General features: G+C 45.3%; 1 protein-coding gene across 1 annotated transcript in view; it reads left to right on the top strand.

The window, feature by feature from the left end:
- ARFGEF2 (ARF guanine nucleotide exchange factor 2) overlaps nucleotides 1-22,732 on the top strand; it is a 509,782-nt gene that overhangs the window by 147,967 nt on the left and 339,083 nt on the right. The window contains exons 7-8 of the mRNA XM_078651859.1: nucleotides 13,827-13,916; nucleotides 19,534-19,682. Of these exons, the coding sequence (XP_078507985.1) occupies nucleotides 13,827-13,916; nucleotides 19,534-19,682 (239 nt within the window). The remainder of the gene's footprint in view (nucleotides 1-13,826; nucleotides 13,917-19,533; nucleotides 19,683-22,732) is intronic.

Genomic DNA, 22,732 nt, shown 5'->3' with positions numbered 1-22,732 from the left:
TACAAGCGGCTCCTTGCCACAGAGAACATGTTTACTTAATGTGACCAGTGATTTAGCTTTGTTTCAGAGTACTGGTGTCCATCAGTAGTATTTTAAATGTTCTTGCCAAATGCATGAGCTTGTCTCTGTCTTAGTATTCAGTGGATATTCTTAAGCAAACTACCTTATTCTGCCATATTGACTTGCATAGTGTTCTGTGACTTTTCAAAACTGAAACCATCTCTTTGCATTCTGAAAATACTTGTGAGAGCATCATGGGTGTTTCTAGAAGTTTTTTTTAGTAATCACATCTTATCTTGGACTCAGTGAAATCTTTAAATCCTTTTCATAAACCTTATTTTTTCTGGTCTGCTGTAATTTCTAATGGTGCGCTTTAAAGATAAGGCTGTGCATATTGTCTTGGTATGTTAGTTGCTTATTACACAGGAAAGCTACACAATTGTTCTTTGCACACTCCACACTTGGTCTTTACTGCAGGATACATACGGATATGATATTGTATTACTCATCAAGAGAACCTCACTCCTTTTTTAGGTCTCGCCTATTCCATCCCGTAGGGATGATAGGCGAGATTTATAGTAAGGCTTCCGAAAAGTATCCAACTGCGGATCGCGTACAGTTCATGTGAAGTAGGCGCGTGCACAGAGCAAGCCACATCCCACACCGTGCCTCGGCATCAGACTTCAAAGGAAGCCGCTCCCCCGCCCCCCTCCGCGCAATGCCAGAGCTTGTTTTTGGAGTGCCCTGGCACATCTGCGTGCGATTGCAGGGAATTAAGCAGCAGCTGCAGGGGTTGGTTCAGTACTGGGCTACAGGCAATGCAGAATTTTTGCTTACTTACGAGCGTGCACCAGATGGTATTCTGGAGCTTTACACAAACGAGCCAGTGCAAAATAGTAATTTTTTCTGCACACTCGTGTCCTCTTGTTTGTTCTCTTTAGCATTACCCTCATCACACTCTCCTAACGAGTCTTCCTTCTCCCGCATGTGTCACTCTACCACTCTACCGCCCTCACTCTGCCACTCTACCACCCTCACTCTACTGCCCTCACTCTACCGCCCTCACTCTACCGCCCTCACTCTACCGCCCTCACTCTACCGCCCTCACTCTACCGCCCTCACTCTACCACTCTACCGCCCTCACTCTACCGCCCTCACTCTACCGCCCTCACTCTACCGCCCTCACTCTACCGCCCTCACTCTACCGCCCTCACTCTACCGCCCTCACTCTACCGCTCTACCGCCCTCACTCTACCGCTCTACCGCCCTCACTCTACCGCTCTACCGCCCTCACTCTACCGCCCTCACTCTACCACTCTACCGCCATCACACCCTCACTCTACCGCCCTCACACCCTCACTCTACCGCCCTCACTCTACGACTCTACCGCGCTCTCTCTACCGCCCTCACTCTACCACTCTACCTACGCCCTCACTCTACCACTCTACCTACGCCCTCACTCTACCACTCTACCTACGCCCTCACTCTACCACTCTACCTACGCCCTCACTCTACCACTCTACCTACGCCCTCACTCTACCACTCTGCCGCCCTTACTCTACCACTCTACCGCCCTCACTCTACCACTTTACTGCCCTCTCTTCCCCCCTCTCTTCCGCCCTCACTCTACTGCCCTCACTCACTCTACCGCCCTCGCTCACTCTGATAGAGCGCGCAGGTCACCCGACTATAATTTTACCATGTGTACATTGGGCCCATTATATTTCAATTTACCATATTCATTAATCAGGTAACCTTACACTCTACTACCAGTAACCCTGTTCCTTCCTATTTATTTCCAATGTACCCGACTTACCAATCCACTGTTACGGGTACCTATGATCACAATGGATCAGGGAGCTAGCTGTAAAAGAAAGGCAGACACAAAAACACAAGGATCATATACTATAATTTGCACTCATGTAATAACCACAGACTCGGGAAGTTTTAAAACTTTTATCTAGAATTCGTCAATTTCAGAAAGCATAAGGTTTACAGCAAGTAAACTGTCAATAACTAAGATTATAAAAAGCACATATCCATATAGGAAGAAGATAAGACCAACCATTTGTGAGTCTAAAGGGAGGTAAGAACAGGGAACAATGCTAGTAGGAATTTTCAGGAATTTTAAACTAGACGTGGAGGGACTAAAGGACGGGAAAAAATAAGGAACGTGCTAGAATGTCACAGTTTGTATATCCTGGCAAAGGTAGGCAAATAGAAGAACTTGACTAAATTTATAGTAGACTCAAAGATAACATGTAACTATAGGGAGGGTAAGAGTGGACCATACTAATAAGATGGTATAATTACTTGAATCGACTAAAGGATGGGTGAAGAAAAGGAACATCTATATTTTATGAACAGTATGTAGAACAGTTCTTATAGGATGGGTACAAATTGGAACATGCTAGTATAACAACTACAATGTAGGACTTTATCATTTGTCAGCAAAGGTAAGGTAAGAAAAAAGAATAAAAGGCAAATACGAATTTATTCAGAGCAAGGAATAGAGAATGCAAATTGGGTTCCCTCAGATTTATATTTACCTAGAACGGTGTGGAGACCAACCCTGGCCACGGGTCAGTTAAGGACAGGAGAAACCCCAAGGAAGGACAGTCGCCAGTAGGTGCAGAATAGACACCCCAGGACAGGACAGGCAGACCAGATTAGGACCAGGACAGGATCACCAAGGTAAGACCAGCACCCGCAGTTCAGTAGCAACGCCTGCGCTCCACCCTCTCTTCAGCTATCAGTCAAAACCCCGATTGGGTTAACGAATTCCCCAGCAAAGTGCTCCGCCAGCACTTAAGGTTTCCCAAAACCCCGCTTGGGTCTATGGAAATTACGGACAGAGTGCTCCGCAGCTCTCTGTATCAGTCACTTATTGAGTGCGTTGGGTCAGTGACAGGTCAGCTATTCGGACAAGTCGGACAATTTCTCTAGCTAAACCTAGGCTAGTTATACTGTTTTCGGGTCAGTGTACCACCCCCCAAATGTTGCAAGTGTAAGAATCCCCAATTTCGATTGGTCCTCAAGTAGGACAGGTCAACACACCAACCAGGATTTAACTTCTACAAGCCCCAATTTGCATCTTTTGGGACCGCCTATTGAATTTGGGGTTCTCATGACATAGGTCTCCACCTAACAATGGCATACACAGTTTTTATTACAATTGTTTCAAATGCAGTACATTTCAGCTTCTTCTACTAGGCGAAGGTGCATCTTCCCAGGCACATCTTGGCTGGGACCTCTGGGTTGGCGCACGTTCAATGTCACAGAGTTCATCCTCTGGCGGAAGACTGTCATGCGCAGAAAGGCTGTTCAATATGGAGTATTCCCATCCCTCATGCCCAAGGATTACGATACATGAAAAGTAAAGGAAAACAATTTAGAACACAGAAATAAATTAATACACTGTATACCAGGAATCCCTATATGACTCCCCTTACTTTATACTAACTATAGCATTAAGATTAGTGCAAAACGAACAGAATTTTAAAAACAACTGCAGGGCAAGCTTCGGCATGTGAGATCACAAAGCGGTCATTTTAAAGCTAGTGCGCAAGCGCAAAGATTTCCCACCAGAACTGCGAGTACGTCACGTGAGTGTGACCAACGCATGCGCAGAAGAAATTCCCTCATAGCAGCAGCCATTTTAGTGGCAAGCGTTTTAGGATAAGTAAACACATAGGCAAGCCTCACTGGGACACCCCGTGTAATGTAGAAATGTGAAATATTAGTAATACGAACATATTGGTTATACTAATTAACATTTATTTGAGGTTCTTGATACAAGCAAGTCGCTGTACGTGTGAATCCTTGCTCCATCAACTCTACCGCCCTCTCTCACTCTACCGCCCTCTCACTCTACCGCCCTCTCTCACTCTACCGCCCTCTCTCACTCTACCGCCCTCTCTCACTCTACCGCCCTCGCTCACTCTACCGCCCTCGCTCACTCGACTGCCCTCGCTCACTTTACCGCACTTGCTCACTTTACTGCCCTCGATCGCTCTACCGCCCTCGATCGCTCTACCGCCCTCGATCGCTCTGCCGCCCTCGATCGCTCTGCCGCCCTCGATCGCTCTGCCGCCCTCGATCGCTCTGTCGCCCTCACTCGATCTGTCGCCCTCACTCGATCTGTCGCCCTCACTCGATCTGTCGCCCTCACTCGATCTGTCGCCCTCACTCGATCTGTCGCCCTCACTCGATCTGTCGCCCTCACTCGATCTGTCGCCCTCACTCGATCTGTCGCCCTCACTCGATCTGTCGCCCTCCCTCGATCTGTCGCCCTCCCTCGATCTGTCGCCCTCCCTCGATCTGTCGCCCTCCCTCGATCTGTCGCCCTCCCTCGATCTGTCGCCCTCCCTCGATCTGTCGCCCTCCCTCGATCTGTCGCCCTCCCTCGATCTGTCGCCCTCCCTCGATCTGTCGCCCTCCCTCGATCTGTCGCCCTCCCTCGATCTGTCGCCCTCCCTCGATCTGTCGCCCTCCCTCGATCTGTCGCCCTCCCTCGATCTGTCGCCCTCCCTCGATCTGTCGCCCTCCCTCGATCTGTCGCCCTCCCTCGATCTGTCGCCCTCCCTCGATCTGTCGCCCTCCCTCGATCTGTCGCCCTCCCTCGATCTGTCGCCCTCCCTCGATCTGTCGCCCTCCCTCGATCTGTCGCCCTCCCTCGATCTGTCGCCCTCCCTCGATCTGTCGCCCTCCCTCGATCTGTCGCCCTCCCTCGATCTGTCGCCCTCCCTCGATCTGTCGCCCTCCCTCGATCTGTCGCCCTCCCTCGATCTGTCGCCCTCCCTCGATCTGTCGCCCTCCCTCGATCTGTCGCCCTCCCTCGATCTGTCGCCCTCCCTCGATCTGTCGCCCTCCCTCGATCTGTCGCCCTCCCTCGATCTGTCGCCCTCCCTCGATCTGTCGCCCTCCCTCGATCTGTCGCCCTCCCTCGATCTGTCGCCCTCCCTCGATCTGTCGCCCTCCCTCGATCTGTCGCCCTCCCTCGATCTGTCGCCCTCCCTCGATCTGTCGCCCTCCCTCGATCTGTCGCCCTCCCTCGATCTGTCGCCCTCCCTCGATCTGTCGCCCTCCCTCGATCTGTCGCCCTCCCTCGATCTGTCGCCCTCCCTCGATCTGTCGCCCTCCCTCGATCTGTCGCCCTCCCTCGATCTGTCGCCCTCCCTCGATCTGTCGCCCTCCCTCGATCTGTCGCCCTCCCTCGATCTGTCGCCCTCCCTCGATCTGTCGCCCTCCCTCGATCTGTCGCCCTCCCCCGATCTGTCGCCCTCCCTCCCCCGATCTGTCGCCCTCCCTCCCCCGATCTGTCGCCCTCCCTCCCCCGATCTGTCGCCCTCCCTCCCCCGATCTGTCGCCCTCCCTCCCCCGATCTGTCGCCCTCCCTCCCCCGATCTGTCGCCCTCCCTCCCCCGATCTGTCGCCCTCCCTCCCCCGATCTGTCGCCCTCCCTCCCCCGATCTGTCGCCCTCCCTCCCCCGATCTGTCGCCCTCCCTCCCCCGATCTGTCGCCCTCCCTCCCCCGATCTGTCGCCCTCCCTCCCCCGATCTGTCGCCCTCCCTCCCCCGATCTGTCGCCCTCCCTCCCCCGATCTGTCGCCCTCCCTCCCCCGATCTGTCGCCCTCCCTCCCCCGATCTGTCGCCCTCCCTCCCCCGCACCACCACAGCATCACTCCGCACCACCACAGCATCACTCCGCACCACCACAGCATCACTCCGCACCACCACAGCATCACTCCGCACCACCACAGCATCACTCCGCACCACCACAGCATCACTCCGCACCACCACAGCATCACTCCGCACCACCCTCGATCTGTCGCCCTCCCTCGATCTGTCGCCCTCCCTCGATCTGTCGCCCTCCCTCGATCTGTCGCCCTCCCTCGATCTGTCGCCCTCCCTCGATCTGTCGCCCTCCCTCCCCCGATCTGTCGCCCTCCCTCCCCCGATCTGTCGCCCTCCCTCCCCCGATCTGTCGCCCTCCCTCCCCCGATCTGTCGCCCTCCCTCCCCCGATCTGTCGCCCTCCCTCCCCCGATCTGTCGCCCTCCCTCCCCCGATCTGTCGCCCTCCCTCCCCCGATCTGTCGCCCTCCCTCCCCCGATCTGTCGCCCTCCCTCCCCCGATCTGTCGCCCTCCCTCCCCCGATCTGTCGCCCTCCCTCCCCCGATCTGTCGCCCTCCCTCCCCCGATCTGTCGCCCTCCCTCCCCCGATCTGTCGCCCTCCCTCCCCCGATCTGTCGCCCTCCCTCCCCCGATCTGTCGCCCTCCCTCCCCCGATCTGTCGCCCTCCCTCCCCCGATCTGTCGCCCTCCCTCCCCCGATCTGTCGCCCTCCCTCCCCCGCACCACCACAGCATCACTCCGCACCACCACAGCATCACTCCGCACCACCACAGCATCACTCCGCACCACCACAGCATCACTCCGCACCACCACAGCATCACTCCGGGGCACAACAAAATCACTATGCGCTACCACAGCATCACTAAATGCCACAGCATCACTCGTCGGCACCACAGCATCACTCCCCGCCACCACAGCATCAATCTGTGCAACCATTCAACAGCAACTGGTTCAAATATGTTCTCTCAATGTTTCAAGCGTCATTACAAATGTCACAAGAACATGTTAATATTTCACTTCTGTTCTTGGATTTTCGTCACAATAAAATACACTGAACATAATCTTCACAAAAGTTATTTACAAAAGTTTAAGCTATTGCCATTATAAATTACAATAACTTTTATTTAAGTATTAATTATTTAAAAAAATTAAAAGCCATTGTTATTTGTAATATCAATACATCTAAGTCACGTAAATACAACACATATTGCAATACAAATGCTATAGGTGTCACATTTGCGAAAGTTAAAACTATTGGAATTGTAAATGAGAGAGCTATTAAAATTTAGCTATTTTCAAAACTAACACATAAATACAAAATTTGTCATTTGCAATACCAATAGCTCAAACTTTCCTAATGCGAGACCTATTGCATTGCAAATGCTTGTTCCTATTGGCAAGTAACTTATATTTTGTTTTCTTTGCATTTTTCTAGTCTACATAAAGAGTGATCTTTTGTCATGGAGTATTAAAAGGTAGTCAGGCAGGCAAAATGCAAGTCAAAACAATTGGAGAAACTACTAATGCTGAAAGAATGTGTTGGCTTAATAAGCTGAATAAATAAGCAAATGTCAGTATTAGGTGACCTAGCATTAATCATATTACTTGACTTACTACATTAATCTTTGATTTCTCCAAGGGATCAAGTAAAGCCTTGCATATCATTGGATAATAATCAGTTATTTATTGATTCAGATTGCATGTCTTAAACTGTTTTAACCTATCTAGATGTTTTTTATTTTATTATTTCCATACTTTCATTATTCCCGGTTGTTGAGCTCGGAGTCCTAAAGTAATCTTTATACTGTAGTATTTTCTAAACTAGACCTGAAAGGTTTTGAGAACATTTTGTGGCCCGATACCTTCTTACAGAAAAACCCAAGCTTCAGCCAATAAGTAGGAAGCACTTCACACCCCACTCCTAGTAGTGGCCACATTCCCTTAAAGTTCTACTACACGTCGTGTCGAAGGTAGTCTATCAGAACTCTGCTCTATTTTTTCTCTTTAGCTTGGATGGGCTGTGTAAGGCACATGCTGAGGCTTCTTCTTTGACATCTTCCTCAACGCATCTTCCCTCAATGTCTGCTGCTATCGCAATGCCTTCCCCCACAGTTCCATCACTTTGATCTTTTCAATTATCTACATATCTTCATCTGCCATCGACATCCCCATTAACTGCAACCACTGCATGGAAAACAACCTTAAATCTCAGAAAAACAAGTGTCCCTACGGTCCCTCTGCGGTCAGATATCTGACCCTTCAGTGTACCTCGAACCCCTTCTCCAAAAATCCTGGAAACACGGCAGATACCAGGACAAGGGCCAATATCCCCAGTTACAAGTGTGACACAATTCTATTACCAGAATCAGGACATAGAGGAACATGAGGATAAGGCTGATCAAGAACTAGCCCAAGATCTACAAAACAGATAATGTGAGGAAAATGCCCATTACCCATGCGGTGAGGAGGAAGAACAATCCCATTACGTGCATGGTCATTCACACTATAACTGCAATAAGTCATATTTTGATAAATATTATCAAAAGCCATCTTACTAAGCCGAACGTTACAATTGAGTGTAGACTTTATCATTGATCTCTACTACATAATGCAACATACCCTCAAAAGCCCACAGAAACCTTCAGTGAAACCCCAGCCTGGGCTTCAGCCTTTATTGCAATAGCTCAATCAAGTTCCTCTTCTACAACCTTGGTCTTTCGGAAAATACCTCACCAATCTGCTAAATTGAGGCCAATATATCAAAGGAATTACAAGCAGATGAGGTTGGCCATCAAAGCCAGTGGGACCAGTTTTTGTCTCCTGTTATGGAGAATTCCTCTCCGTGCCTTGCAGATTCCCCTACAGGTGACATTGAACAGTTCCATGCACTTATTTAAGTACACTTATGAGATTTTTGAGCTCCCAGGTGCAATCACAGAGGCTAATTTCGCCCTTTATTATTTTAAATAACTGCAATTAAAGCAGTGAAATCAGTACAGAGATAAGCCGCACATTGCAGAAAGGAGTAAAGATTATGCAAACCTCAGTGTCTGCTTCTACCAAGACCTGATTAAAAGAAATCCAGACAATAGCCCAGTTTGTCTTATAGGCCATCCCAAGCATATTCAATGGTCATCCATGAGCCCAACTGCCCAATGTACTGCTTGCATGATCATAAAGTCATGAAAATGAACAATTTGGGGAAAGGGTGTTAAGATGGCAGATACCTTGTTCATTATTGGCCAATGTGGTCAGATATTGATCCTTATATTGACCTTCTAGCAGAGGATGAGAAGGAGGAGTTTGCAAAGATGATCCTGGGAGAAGGCATCACCTACTGTGATTGATTCGTCAAATGATGTCACAAAACCACTTTTTCAGCCAGGCTGTACGTCTTTTCTTCCAAAAGTCTAGAATTTTATTTGGATGTGCCATTTGAAAGCAAAGCTTGGTTTGGTTGTCTTGTGGATGAGTCATTGTAATCAATAAAACTGGATGCTGATGAGTACCTCTAACCACAGACTCCTCACCTTTTGAATTCCCTCATGCACCAGATTGAAGCCAGAAACGTTTAGCAATTACTCCTGCATGCCAATAGGTGGCCTCTTGTAACTCCACATTGGCTTTTCCCTGCCTTCGGCACAGCCGTGCATTGCTGCCACCCACGCTTGCATCACTTACTTTTCTCATGCAACTTTTGCAGATCTGCAGTTCCACTGGCAAAATATCTAGGGGATTTACCAACTTTCAAAACCACTTTTTTGTGACAATGTGCTAGGGATATCTCCTCTGAAGACTACAGGCTTAAAGCAGTGCCAAACCAGCAGGAAGCTTATGTCCGTTACCGACTTGCATGGCATCGGTCTTTGGTATGTTGGATCTAAGCATGATTTGAAGGCTTCCAATAATTGGTGTCTGATACACCCAAACGCCATCAGGTAGCAGGCGGGGAAGTTATGTCACCAAACAAAAATTCTATCCAGTTAAAATTCCTGGTGCTGATGCAGGTCCCTGCTCTCGGATAAGTGTAAGAGGAAGGCTAAGGACAAATATAACAAGACCAAATGGAAGCCCTCCCACCTTTGATCCCATTCCAGAGAGAGATCGTGTAGGTGGCACTTTAAAGGGCCTGACTCTTCTTTAGTCATCCAGTTCTAACATTCGACAGGTGGAGTCTGTGTACCCTAAATTTCCCAGGCCATACTAGTCTCAGCAGCAGGTAGAGACTTTCAAGAAGGCAGCACTGCATCGTTTCCAGATGATTGCGGGTACGCACTGAAGCGCCTTTGTGCCCCATGGATTGTCCGGGACCCCCAACCGGATGTCTGCTAGCTTTTCCTGCCCTTGTGCAGGCTGACTTAGTTAGACCTTAGCTCGACCTCTCCTCAGTGCTAGGTGGCAAGCCACTACTTCTTTGCCTGATGCCACATTGGTTCTGGTTAGGCTGGTCCCAGGTCGTGATCATTGCCTGACACCAATCTTGGATTCAGAGTTGAGTTTGGCTCAATATCACCCATTGTCTTGTTATGTGATTTATAAGGCACAGCTAATTATGCCCATATAAATGTCAAAACATGTTAGTGATGGCTCATTACAGGGAGGCTTACTGCTGCTCATTGTTTTCCCACTTAAAAAAGCACTGTTATTAGTATAGTGCTTCTTTTGGCCAGAGCCTGGCACCCCACCGAGAGAACTAAAGGTCCGCCCCCCCGTTTGAAGACCTCTGCACTACAGGAAGGCATAATTAAAGCACTTTTGGACTCAAGACCCTCTCCCACACAAGTCCCTACCTCTTTCCTTTTATCGCTATTTGAGGTTACCCTCTCAAAAAAGTACTGCCAGTACTGGGATACGTTTTATCGCCAACAGGAAGACTTCTCTATGGGAGCCCGTTTTGCACCCAACTTGGCAATTCTTTATATCTGATAGAGATATCCAGCCGCAGATGTCTTAACTTTGAATTTCCCAGCTGTCAGACTGGATCTGGAAAACTTTTTCTTCTAGCTATACCCATGATGCATGCATCACCTATATAGGCGCGCTGATGTCAGTTCTCCCCCGGATAGGAAATCCAAGAGGCTCAATAGTTAGGGGCCAGAAAATGTTTTCTTCCGCCAGCCTTGCTTAGTGATCGCTGTATACCGCATGCTCTGTGTGAAAACAGTTGCGTAAGTGCAGCCATCGGTCCTGAAGGAGGCCCGTGGAGTCCTTTCCTAAGCAGTTTCAGATGGGAGAGATGCTGCAAAGTTTACCAATCAATGTGGTTTAGACACAATCGGCTCGCTGGGCCGATCTATTTCATCTGCCTGAGAACATCTGGCTTTTTGAGGGATGTCCAAGCCTCACCAAAGATATGCCCTTTTATGGCACCAGTCTCTTCGGATACAAGGCAGTCACGGCGCTGCAGTGCTTTAAAGACTCACGGGCTATGACCAAGTCCTTGGGCCTCTCAGTGCCCGCACGTCACCAGAATGCCTTTTGTGGGTATGGAACCGACTTTGAGCAGTGCCAATCATACCCCAGCCGCCAGGCCGCAGAAGTTCAGCAACCTCTGCATATTCATGGGCGCAGTTTGTTCCGACCATGCGGGTCGGACGGCCAGAGGTCGGGATCAGGCCACCACCAGCCCCGGCAGCTTCAACCTCCAAACCCTCTCGCCCTTTCAGACCATGGGTTGATGTCAGGATCACTCATCACCTCCCACCACTGTCAGACAATCACATCGGACAGGTTGGTCCACCAGATAGTACAAAGGGGCTATTCCTCCCCTTTGAGAGCACCCCTCCCTCCATGCCTCTATCCTACGACAGGCTGAAGGAGGATCAGTTGGTTTTGCTCCGCGAGGAAGTAATGACTCTCTTGGCAAAGGAGCCAAAGAGATGGTGGTTGTTATTCCTACTACTTTCTGGTTCTTCAAAAAGATAAAATCAAGATGCTCACATTAGTTCAGGTCCTGTCTGCTGCGGGCCTGGTAGGCTGGAACTTAACTGAATGTAAGTAAATAGTTCTACTGATACACCTAGATCCGTAAGGGTCTTAGAAGTTTACATTAAGTGCCATATCGTAGAGTCAAATGAAGAGATATATCTTTGTTTCGTGGAACATTCTAGCCATAACAAACAGCAGCAGCTATTTTACAACTGCAAGACAAATTACCCAGAAAATAGACCTCCTCAAAGTTAGAACTGTCAAGATAAAGAGGAAGCTCTCAAATCAACCCAAAGGATACACATAGACGTAGACTTCTTGCCAGCACTGGTTACCTTGTACCAGCACTCTTCCCTGCAGAGCCTGGGTGCCGGAAGGAATTGTACTGCATGCCAGACTAGAAGGCTTTCACAATACACAGATATGTCCTGGTTGTTGTCTGGTACAGAACAACACTACAGTTTGTTCAAAGATTAAACCGTGTCACCTCCAGTTGCTGCAGTCCAACATTCTCATCATGTTGAACTCAAATCCCAGTGAAACAAAGATCAACATTTCCAAAGGTCTGACCCTTTCTACAGGAGCCACCGCATCGATAGATGCATATATGGAGAGCGGAGGTGCCCTTTTGTAGGACTTGAAGACACTGGTCACACCCACCAAGAGGAGCAACTGCTTATCAACATACTGGAACTTTGATGGTCATAAGATAAGATGCTTACAGTCCTGCTTTCCAAGACTTGAACGTCCAACAGCTCTAATAAGAATGGGCAAGAACATATAAGAGTTTAACATAAATAAATCGGGAGGACAAAAACCCTGCTTTTATTTAAAAAAAAAAAAAAATATCTTACTAAAACGTTCTTCTTATTAACTTGTTTATAAATTGGTAACTACTCTGACTGAAGCACAAGAATCTATGTAAGATCTAAGGCTGGTGAGAAAAAAATAGTTACTTGTCTGTAACTACAATTTTCCCACATTGGTTTCTGTATTCGATTCACATGCGGACCACCACCATCCTTATCTGAGACTCCCAAATGCTCTGTATCCTTTCTTCCTTGTGCTACGAAATTGAGGTATGATTCCCTGTAGGAAGAGTGGTGGGGCAGATGGAGTTCTCCGTATAACTTTGGGGTCTTTCTGTCTGAGGTTGTCTTTCTGACTAAAATGGCTGTTTCAGGCATTATTTTTTATTCTACATCAGCATATCGATACAAATATTTTCTTGGGTACATATGATATTAATATAATCCACAAAATTATTCGTCTAATTTGTGTAGGATTTGCATTAACTCCAATACGGCTATATTTTTGGAAACATTATTTTGGACACCATATTTTTGACAGACAATATTGTGGTAAGAGAGGGGTGTTTGAGGATAACCATGAACTATCCTAGTTATCGAGCTGGAAGTTTTATCATGTGACTCCTTGAAAGATACCTCTGCTAAAGAACTATTTAAATGCAAGTTACTTGTTTATTGGTTGTCATCAAGATCAGTAATGAAATGCCTCTCCTGGGTCTGTGTGAAAATTATGTTTTAGTCTTTTAAAGTACTGAACTGTATTTCCAGGTGGAGCAAAACAATGCACAATAGATTCAATTAATTTATAAATATCCTATGCTTCATAGGCTCTAAATTAGCCTAACTTTCAATTTGTCATTTTTGAGCCACCAAAACTGTATGTCCAGTGAGACAAAAATGAAAAGAGAAGGGAGTTGACAACAATTTAGAAAACTGGGTAGCAAGCAAAAGGCTACAGGACAGGACTCCATAGTGCTAAATTAATGTAGGGTTAGTTTAGTTAGTCCTTTTCTTATGGCACATGTGTTCATTAAATAGTTTGAACTGCTCGATGACAATGAACCAGAATCATGGAATCTCTGGCAATAACATCTCTTAATTTTGAATTACTTCTTTAGTATATGTGTTTTCCACACTATCCCATGCCAGTCAGTAGATCAAAACTATTAATTATAAATAGAGGCTTGTCTATTAAAGTATTGAATTATCAGATGTTGGTGGGTAAACATTGGTAAAATAGTAACATTTAAATGCAATACCATCAGCAGCTCCTAGACTGGAGCTATTATGCCAACATAGCATTTTTAACTATGCTGTCATATTTGGTGATAATCATTCAATATACTTTTAAAGGGTAAAACTTGATTTCACTGAAGAGCTGTGATTGAAAATGTCCATTCTATTTGCAATGCTCACTTATGTGTAACTTTGAATCATATTGTTTCATATGTAGAACATGAAGGAGTACCTGTTGAAGATTATGAAGGATCCCTGGAAGCTGTTGAATATATTCTGGAAGAGGTAGTTGCATCAGCAATTAAAGGTAGCCAATTCGTTTCTATTAATGCACACATATATATAAATGCCTTTCCATGGCAGTGAAAATAAAAGTTTAGAGCAATTGTACTATTAAAGTTGCTTTCATGTGTGTTTTTTACTATATATATATATATATATCAAACGATGTAGGTTCACCTTGGGAATGCCAGTTGTTGTTCTGTCCCAGGAAAAAAACCAACGAATCCCAAATTGCTGGCAAGAGGTACTTTATTCAAGTGAAGGTCACAGCAGCGCTAACAGATGACGCGTTTCGGGCGGGTGCCCTTGCTCATATATATATATATATATCCAACTCTCAAGGTTACCCACTGTGAGGAGCCCACACGGAAGCACACCCCGTGCCAGGAGGTCACCAGCTGCTTAGGGCATTATCATTCACATTCTGTTTTTTAGGCTTCACGCGTTTCGGAACACCTCCTTGATCACAAGCCATCCTTCACAAAACAGCAGCAACCAAATGCATAGGGAACACCCGCTTTTATTGGATAAAGGCTTGCCTCTTCGAGCAGTATGTCCCGCCTACTAGGCGTGTACAACATCGCCTTCTGGGCTTAGCAGTCTCCAGCATTAACGTACAACCCCAGTGGGCGTCGCTGCTGTTGGTGAAATAACAGTTAAAATAAAATCCAAGTGGATGAATGTAAATTAAATGTCAAAGGCGCTGCAAATACTTGAACCCTCCTTTTTGAGCACTTCTGTCCTGTTACTAGCGTCAGGCCATCCCAACACCTCAGGTCCGCTGTAACAGCGGCGGTGCTAATCGCGGCTCGGGCAAAGCCGCTCAAACATCCAACTCTCAAGGTTACCCACTGTGAGGAGCCCACACGGAAGCACACCCCGTGCCAGGAGGTCACCAGCTGCTTAGGGCATTATCATTCACATTCTGTTTTTTTAGGTTTTACGCGTTTCGGAACACCTCCTTTATTACAAGCCATCCTTCACAAAACAACAGCAACCAAATGCATAGGGAACATCCGCTTCTATTGGATAAAAGATTGCCTCTTCGAGCATTAAGTCCAGCCTACTAGGCTTGTACAACATCGCCTTCTGGTCTTAGCAGTCCCCAGCATTAACGTACAACCCCAGAGGGCGTCGCCGCTGTTCGTGCAATAACAGTTAAAATAAAATCCAAGTGGATGAATGTAAATTAAATGTCAAAGGCGCTGCAAATACTTGAACACAATATATATATATATATATATATATATATATATATATATATATATATATATATATATATATATATTGTGTTCAAGTATTTGCAGCGCCTTTGACATTTAATCTTTTATCCCTCAAGTATTTGCAGCGCCTTTGACATTTAATCTTTTATCCGTCTGCACATGGCTGAGTTACCCAAGGTCACAAGTCACTTGAGATAACTATACTATAACTGGTGAATTTCAGGAGATACCTTTGGTATTTTCAAAGAATATATATTATATAATATATATATATTATATATATATTATATAATATATATATATATATATATATATTATATAATATATATTCTTTGAAAATACCAAAGGTATCTCCTGAAATTCACCAGTTATAGTATAGTTATCTCAAGTGACTTGTGACCTTGGGTAACTCAGCCATGTGCAGAGGGGATTGGCTTCAGGGCCTGGCCGTTTTGGTTTTATTTCTGTTTCATTGCTCCGTCTTCTCTGCCCATTTTTGTGCTCTTCCCCAGTTATTTGTGCTTGTATTTGTCACCCTTCTGCTCCTTCTGCTTTTGCTCCTCTCGTCTCTGCGGCTTCTCCCCTCGCTGCAGGGATGACCCCCACCTGCATCCTGCCCTTTTTCCAACCTCCCCTTCTCCTTATCTGCTCTCCAGCGTAGCTTCTGCGTCGGCTTCCTGCCCCTCGCTAGCCCTCCCCCGCACTCCTTCCCCACCTAGAATCTACTTAATAGCAGCTACTGTGTGACCGCACCGCTGGCGTGCCAATGGCATGCTAGTCAGGACCCGTCTGTGCCTGAACCGTGTGCAGTGCCATGGCCATTGGTTTATCCAACTGCCACGCTACACTTACAATGACATGCTAGCACTCCCCACTGGACACGGTCACAACCACTGCCACTGCCCCACACTGCATCGTATGGCAGGACCTTTCTTATGTGCTCACTGCCTCTTCTCTTGCAGCAACCCCCCCATGCCACCCTCCGTACACACCTCACTCTGCATTGCCTGCTTGCTCCTCAACACAAGATCCCTCTACAAACACACCACAGAGGTCTGGAATCTTACCAACACACATTCCCCAGACATTCTTTCTCCCCAAAACTAGGATCAGGCCCTCGTCCACCCTCGCCATCGCCATCCCACCTGGCTACAAGATCACCTGCTGCGACAGGCTCCACAAACCTGGAGGAGGCTTCGCAATGATCCACAAAGACACCCTCACCTGCACTACCTCTATGGAAAAACTAAGCATGCTTCTGGAACACCATCTCAGCCACGCTACGACCATCTCATGCAAACCTCGCCTATCAACTGCTAGGACCCCACACTTCCTTCAACAACCTCCTCATTGATTTCATCACCCCCAGTGCCCTTAGATCCAACAACTTACTCCTGCTGGGCGACCTAAACATTCATCTCGATGACCCTATGGACTGCAATGCTACCGACCTCTTAGAGAACCTCGACAACATTGGACTCCTGCAGCTCATGCAATGCCCAACTCACATCGCCGGGGACACACTCAACCATAGTTTTTACAACCAGCAACAAAATTATCTTCAGCCACCTCAGTCCTCTCACATGGGCAGATCACTCAGCTATACACTGCCACATCAACTCACCCCATCCCATCAAACCAAAACCAACCATCAACTTTAGCCGCAACTGGAACAACATAACAGAAGCAGACTGGACCTATACCCTGAGATTCAACAGCCGATCCTCTCAGGTGACATACAGAAACCAACCATCCACCTTCCACAGTTGGAACTCAGACTGCATCAACACCCTGGTCCCCATGAAGAAGATCAAACACTCAAGAACTCTAGCTGAAGTATGCTGGTACAAGGAAAACCTAGGAGACTTCAAGCGCTATTACAAACAACTGGAAAGAAGGCGGAGAACCAGCTGAGACAATACCTCCAGAGATGCCTACAAATCTGCCCTCAGAAGGTACCATGTACAGATCAAAGTAGCCAGGAAAGTGGCCCTTGTGATCAGACTCTAATCCTGCTTCAACTTTGGCAAAGAACTCTTCAACCTCATCAAAGAATTCACCAATCCCACAGCAGCCTCCAACACCATCATCCCCTCACAGATTCTCTGCGACAACCTTTCTGACTTTTTCCACAACAAAATAATCAAGCTCTGTGAAGCACACTGATCAGCGCCAACCTCACCACAATCATCAGCTCCTCCATCGTCAGCAGAAACTTCCCGGGTAGCAGGAAATACGCAGATTTCACAGCTGTCCTGAAGACACCCCGAGCCAACCTAAGACCTCTCAGCAACTACAGGCCCATCTCCCTCCTACCCTTTCTGGCCAAAGTCGTGGAAAAAGAGATCAACCAACACCTTTGCCCATCTTTAATAGCACCATCTCCTGGACTTCTCCCAGTAAGGGTACCCCAGCAACCACAGCAGAAAAATGCCCTCCTGGCAGCAACAGGCAAGTGGTCTACCATGGATGGAGGAGAAATCGCTGCTCTTGTCCTGCTCGGCTACACGCCAAACTCTAGGACTCAGGAATTCATGGGTTTGCCCTGAGTGAGATTGCCTCCTTTCTCTCCAACAGGACACATCAAATCAGACTCCACTTTCACCTCCTAACACAAGAAGGTTACTATGCGAGTCCACCAAAGCTCCGTCCTCAGCCCGGTCCGGTTCAATGTTTACATGGTACATCTCGCCTGCATCATTAGAACCCATGGCATCAACTTTGTCTCCTTTTCCGACACTCAGTTCATCGTCTCCCTCACCGACACAAACAGCACCACCAGGACCATCTTGACAGCCTGCATGCCCAACGTGGTGTACTGGTAGTGAGAGAACTGCCTAAAACTCAAGCCGGACAAAACAGATAATACTGCTCTTTGGAAATTGGATCTTTGGAAGTAAAAGCTCCCCCTAGAACAACTCCTGGTGGTCACCCGACCTGGGTATCGCACCCACCCCACAGACCTTGCCAGAAACTTCTGCACCATCCTTCATAACAAACTCACAATGAACAAACAGGTCAACGGTGTGAGCGCATCCTGCTTCCACATCCTCAGAATGCTTCTCAAGCTCTTCAAACGGCTCCCCACACCCAAAAAACGCTTGGTCACCCAAGCCCTCACCACCAGCAAACTCTACTACAGCAATGCACTGTACGTTGGCACCTCTAACCAACTCACTCAAAGACTCTAAACCTTCCATAACACTGTTGCCAGACTCATCCAAGATGTCACACAAAGCGAATGAGACACTATGGTCATCAACCAGATATTTTCCTTGTTTTTTGAAGACCGAACTATAACTTTCTTTGATTTGTCAAGAGAGAACCCATAGTAAATCCATCTCTGTTGTACTCTGGAAGTCAATTAAAAAAAATGAAAAGTATGGCCTCGCACACCCTCGGTTGTCATGTTCATTATCGACTATCCTTGATCTCCATAGAATTTTTCTAGTGGAGGGCACACCAAGTTCTTTCAGAGATTTATGAAATACTTAATTCATGCCTTAACAGCTATCTATTAGTCAATATTGGTTGGATTCATCGTTTTTGACTGTAATGATAGCCTAGGATGCTCAGACTTCAATTTACTTCTGATGTCTCTTTCCATCACCTACCTAACAAACCAGGGTTTGCTTATTCAAAACACTCCAAGTTATAATGCATCCATTGATAAAACATCGTAAGCCATGTGTTGCTGATATGATTGTGAACTACTGCATGTGTCTTAGTTAAATGTTTTCAGTCTTTTATTTTAATGCTTTGTAGATAATTAAAACATGATTGTACTTTTCCATGGTCATTACATGTGTGGGCCTCTGGCTCTGGATTGCTGTCTGAGGACAAGAGAAGGTTCTAGTTTTACCTCTCTGGACAAACAAGCTCTAAGGACTTAACTGCTTTCCAACTCATCCTAATGTGGTTATGTCAGCTGGTCTATTATGCAGTAATTTTTTGGTGTACCCTCAAGTGTATGCGTGCAGCGCCAATGCTTATTAGTGTAGCATTCAGTCCTTTTTAAAGTAAGCAAACTAGCACAATGTTCTTTATAAATGATATTTATTAGCAAGTAGAAGTCTGTTGGGTGCTAATCTGTGGCAAAATAAGATGTGAGGAGTCCTCTTTGAGAATAGAAAGCAGGTCTACTTTGTCAAGCGGCTGGCCATTGCCTAGAGACTCCTTACCTTTATGGAACTGTATCCCAATTAAACTCTCTTCTGAAAAGTTCCCGTTTTTTCTACAGTGCTATTATGTATTTTTTGAGGGATATTCTTATTTATTTGTTACCTACTTCACCTATATACCTAAATCATTCAGCCATTTACATGAAGAAATCAGTTACCCCAAATTGCTCTACATAAAAAATTGAATAAAATAGATATTATGATGAACAATCAAGTAATTTTATTTTCTATTTTTAAGAATCGGAAGAAAAACATTTTGTACCAGAAACTGTGAAAAAACACTTGGAATCAGAAGCTGGCGACATATCCCATACTGGTGTTGTGGAGACTTTTCAGGCCAATGGATTAGCAGATGATGGGCAATCTGTATCATCAACTGATTATTTGGTAGGACAATAATTTTTCTTGAATAATTTTGAAATACTTATTTAACTACATCAAGTGTAACCTTAAAAAAATAACGTTTAAAATGAAACGTTTTTTTATATAGATTTGATCTGATTATCTTACTGCTTTTTGTACCATTTTACCTTACCCCCTTTTGACAAATCTGTATGAAATATTTTAAGTACATACACAGAAGTTTCATTCTGGAAAGTTCTGTACTGATTAGCAAGAAGTAGAAAAGCTGTACGGGAGGAGTCCCATATCATGTGTTTGTCATTCAAATTGTTATAGAATAGTTTTGTCACAGCAGGATTCAGCAGTAACAAATTTGTAATGCAGACACCAGCAGTTTATATGTGTTTTTCTGTGTTATGACCATAATGGTGTTTAATGCTCATAGGTGGCGGTTATAGGAAGGTTATCGACTTGACTCGAAGTAGCTGGTTAAATAGTCACAAAATTCCTCCAATTCCATCACTGGCAAAGAAGTGTTTTTTTTTGCCATGCACGTAGAGCAAGTGAAGTGGCCATTCATGTTGAAGAGCATGCTTTGATTAACGTTATGGATATGGTTTTCACAATTAGTAATACTAAATGCGGGCTTGCTCTGGCTAAAAGTGATACCACTAGACTCCATAGCATCACAGACTGACAGTAATTCACATTGCATATGTAGCTGGTGATTGCTAATGTTCTGTTCCCTTTCCCCACCACCGTACTATTGTGTCCACTGTGTCCCTGTACTGTTCTTCTGCTTATTGCATGTCTACCCCAATGGTTTGGATCCATCTACCCAGACCCAGCTTGTCTCATTCCTCCCTGTATTGTGAGGATGATATTATCTGCTCACAGAAACCGGGAGAGAAAGCAAAAAGACTACTGGCAAGTGTCCTCGCATAGAGTGCTGTGACTTGCTGTCTATCCAGGGGCTCGGAGATGCGCTTTCTGTGCTATCCTCACAACTACCACATAGTGTCCCAGGAGTGTTTCTGTATTTCCACTCACTCCATATCTGTCTTTACTGGAGCATATTGGTACTATATTTCTCCATAGAAAACACATTTGAGATTGACTAAATCTTTGTCTTTGTATGATAAATATGCACAAAACTTTCCAACAGCAAAATATGTTTATCCAACTTGGATTTTGGAAAATTGGAATTTCCTAGCATATCTGGGTCATCCTATTTTAGCCAATATACCCATGCCTTGCAGCATCTCTTGGCTTTCATCAGGATCTATTGCTGATCCCACTATACTCTCTTGGTTTATATAAACCACCCACTGCTTTTGGGTATACTTATTGTAGCTTTGTCAAACAATCATTCCTGCATGTCGTACTTACCGACCTACTGTTTACATTCCTAGTAGGTTATCTGTTGGTACTAGAGAGACATGATTAGCAGAAAAAGCACTGTAATTTTCTATTGTGTCTCACTGTGATGAGTGCACACCAAAGAAGAATATTCAGTGGTAATTTCTTGTGCACCTTCTTTTGATGAACCTTTAAAATAAAAACAGTGAACTCAGTCATTAAAAATGGCTGGTTCACAGCATGCGTCGTTTAACCTCGAAATCTGATGTTATCCTTGCATAAGTTAGCTTTTTCTTTTATGTTCCATGGCGTTAAGCAAGGCATGCAGATCTTATTGTCGCACAGTGTGGAGCGATCAAGAACAGCATTTAAAAATTCAATCCTTTCTGTTTTCATTAATGAAAAATGTCTCCTCCCATCCACCTTACTTCATCAAAGGTTGACCTCCGGCTTGGAACCTTTCCGGCTCCACTGGTCCCCAAATATTACTTTTCAACCATCTTCATGTCTCACTGTAGTCTTGTGCCCATGTGTTGTCTAGCTGATCCTTATTTAAAAAATACCCAGATATTTCTACGAATACTCGTCCACTTTGAGACATTGTGATTGGGTTAATTTACAGTGTCCCACTACTCCTACTGTCAACACTGTGAGAGAAGCACTCTAGTCACATTTATGTCATATAATGACAAAGTTAATGTAATCTAAAATTTGCTAAGTGTCTCACAATTGTTTTTGTCAACTTTGAGGGACTAAGATAGGGGGTTCATTTAGGCTGTAATTGGGTTTGCTCTGTTCTACTACCCATATTGCCATAACTGTATGGCAATGTTAAAGCCATTTCTGTATGACATAATGAAAAAATTATAGAGGAAAAAACTATAATATAATTATCTCAAAATCGTCAGTGTCTCCCATATTTTTCTAAATCACTAGGTGAAAAGCTGTAGTTAAGTATATTGTTGTGTGAAAATATTTTATGCTGGCATGTATTGAATTTTTTACACTTTGAAATCATAACAATACCCTTTCAGCTTTACTGTTATATATTTTAGTGATTAACAATAATCTCCATTAACAGACTTTTCCATAAACTAGCCCCACTATTTGCTGCCATGCTCTATGCCAAGTCCCTCTGCCCCAATATTTATTTTTAGTTTTGTAGATTTTAGCCAGGACCCCCATGAGTTATTTGGCATTTTGTTGAATGGAGTTAACATTTCTGAAGTTGTTTGGTGAATGTAATAAGGCTGATTTGAACCTAAGTATGTTTCCTGAACAACATAATGTGAGTTGGATTTATTTTCAGGAGGAAAGGTATTTTGCTCATACACTTAACCCCCAGGAGATGGCATGTCCTTGCCTTGCCCCATATGTCCCTCTGCCCAAATGAAATATTCGGGGTGAGGTTAGTTAACAAGATAGGCAGTTTATTTAACTTGACAAAAATGGATTCACTAGCAATTGAGAAACTGGGAAAAGGAAATATTCGACCTATTTGTGTTGTCTCTAGACTTACTTGGGCAGATAGTTCTAAATATGCTCTATAATACAACCACATAGCCAGAATACCCACTTGGGCAATGCCTAATTAATTACAGAAAGCTCTTCTAGAAGCATGAGGAATAAGGCAAATAGGTTGACACCAACCTTGTGCATCCTTGCTGGCCCCAAAACTCTAATGGAAACAATGGCAATGAAGGAGCAACAGTCTAAAACAATCTTGTGTAAGCTCC

The sequence above is a fragment of the Lissotriton helveticus genome, chromosome 7, assembly GCF_964261635.1.
Source record: "Lissotriton helveticus chromosome 7, aLisHel1.1, whole genome shotgun sequence".
NCBI classification, from domain to species: domain Eukaryota; kingdom Metazoa; phylum Chordata; class Amphibia; order Caudata; family Salamandridae; genus Lissotriton; species Lissotriton helveticus.
Note: the sequence above shows the minus strand (reverse complement) of the source record. Positions and strands in the feature narration are given on the sequence as shown.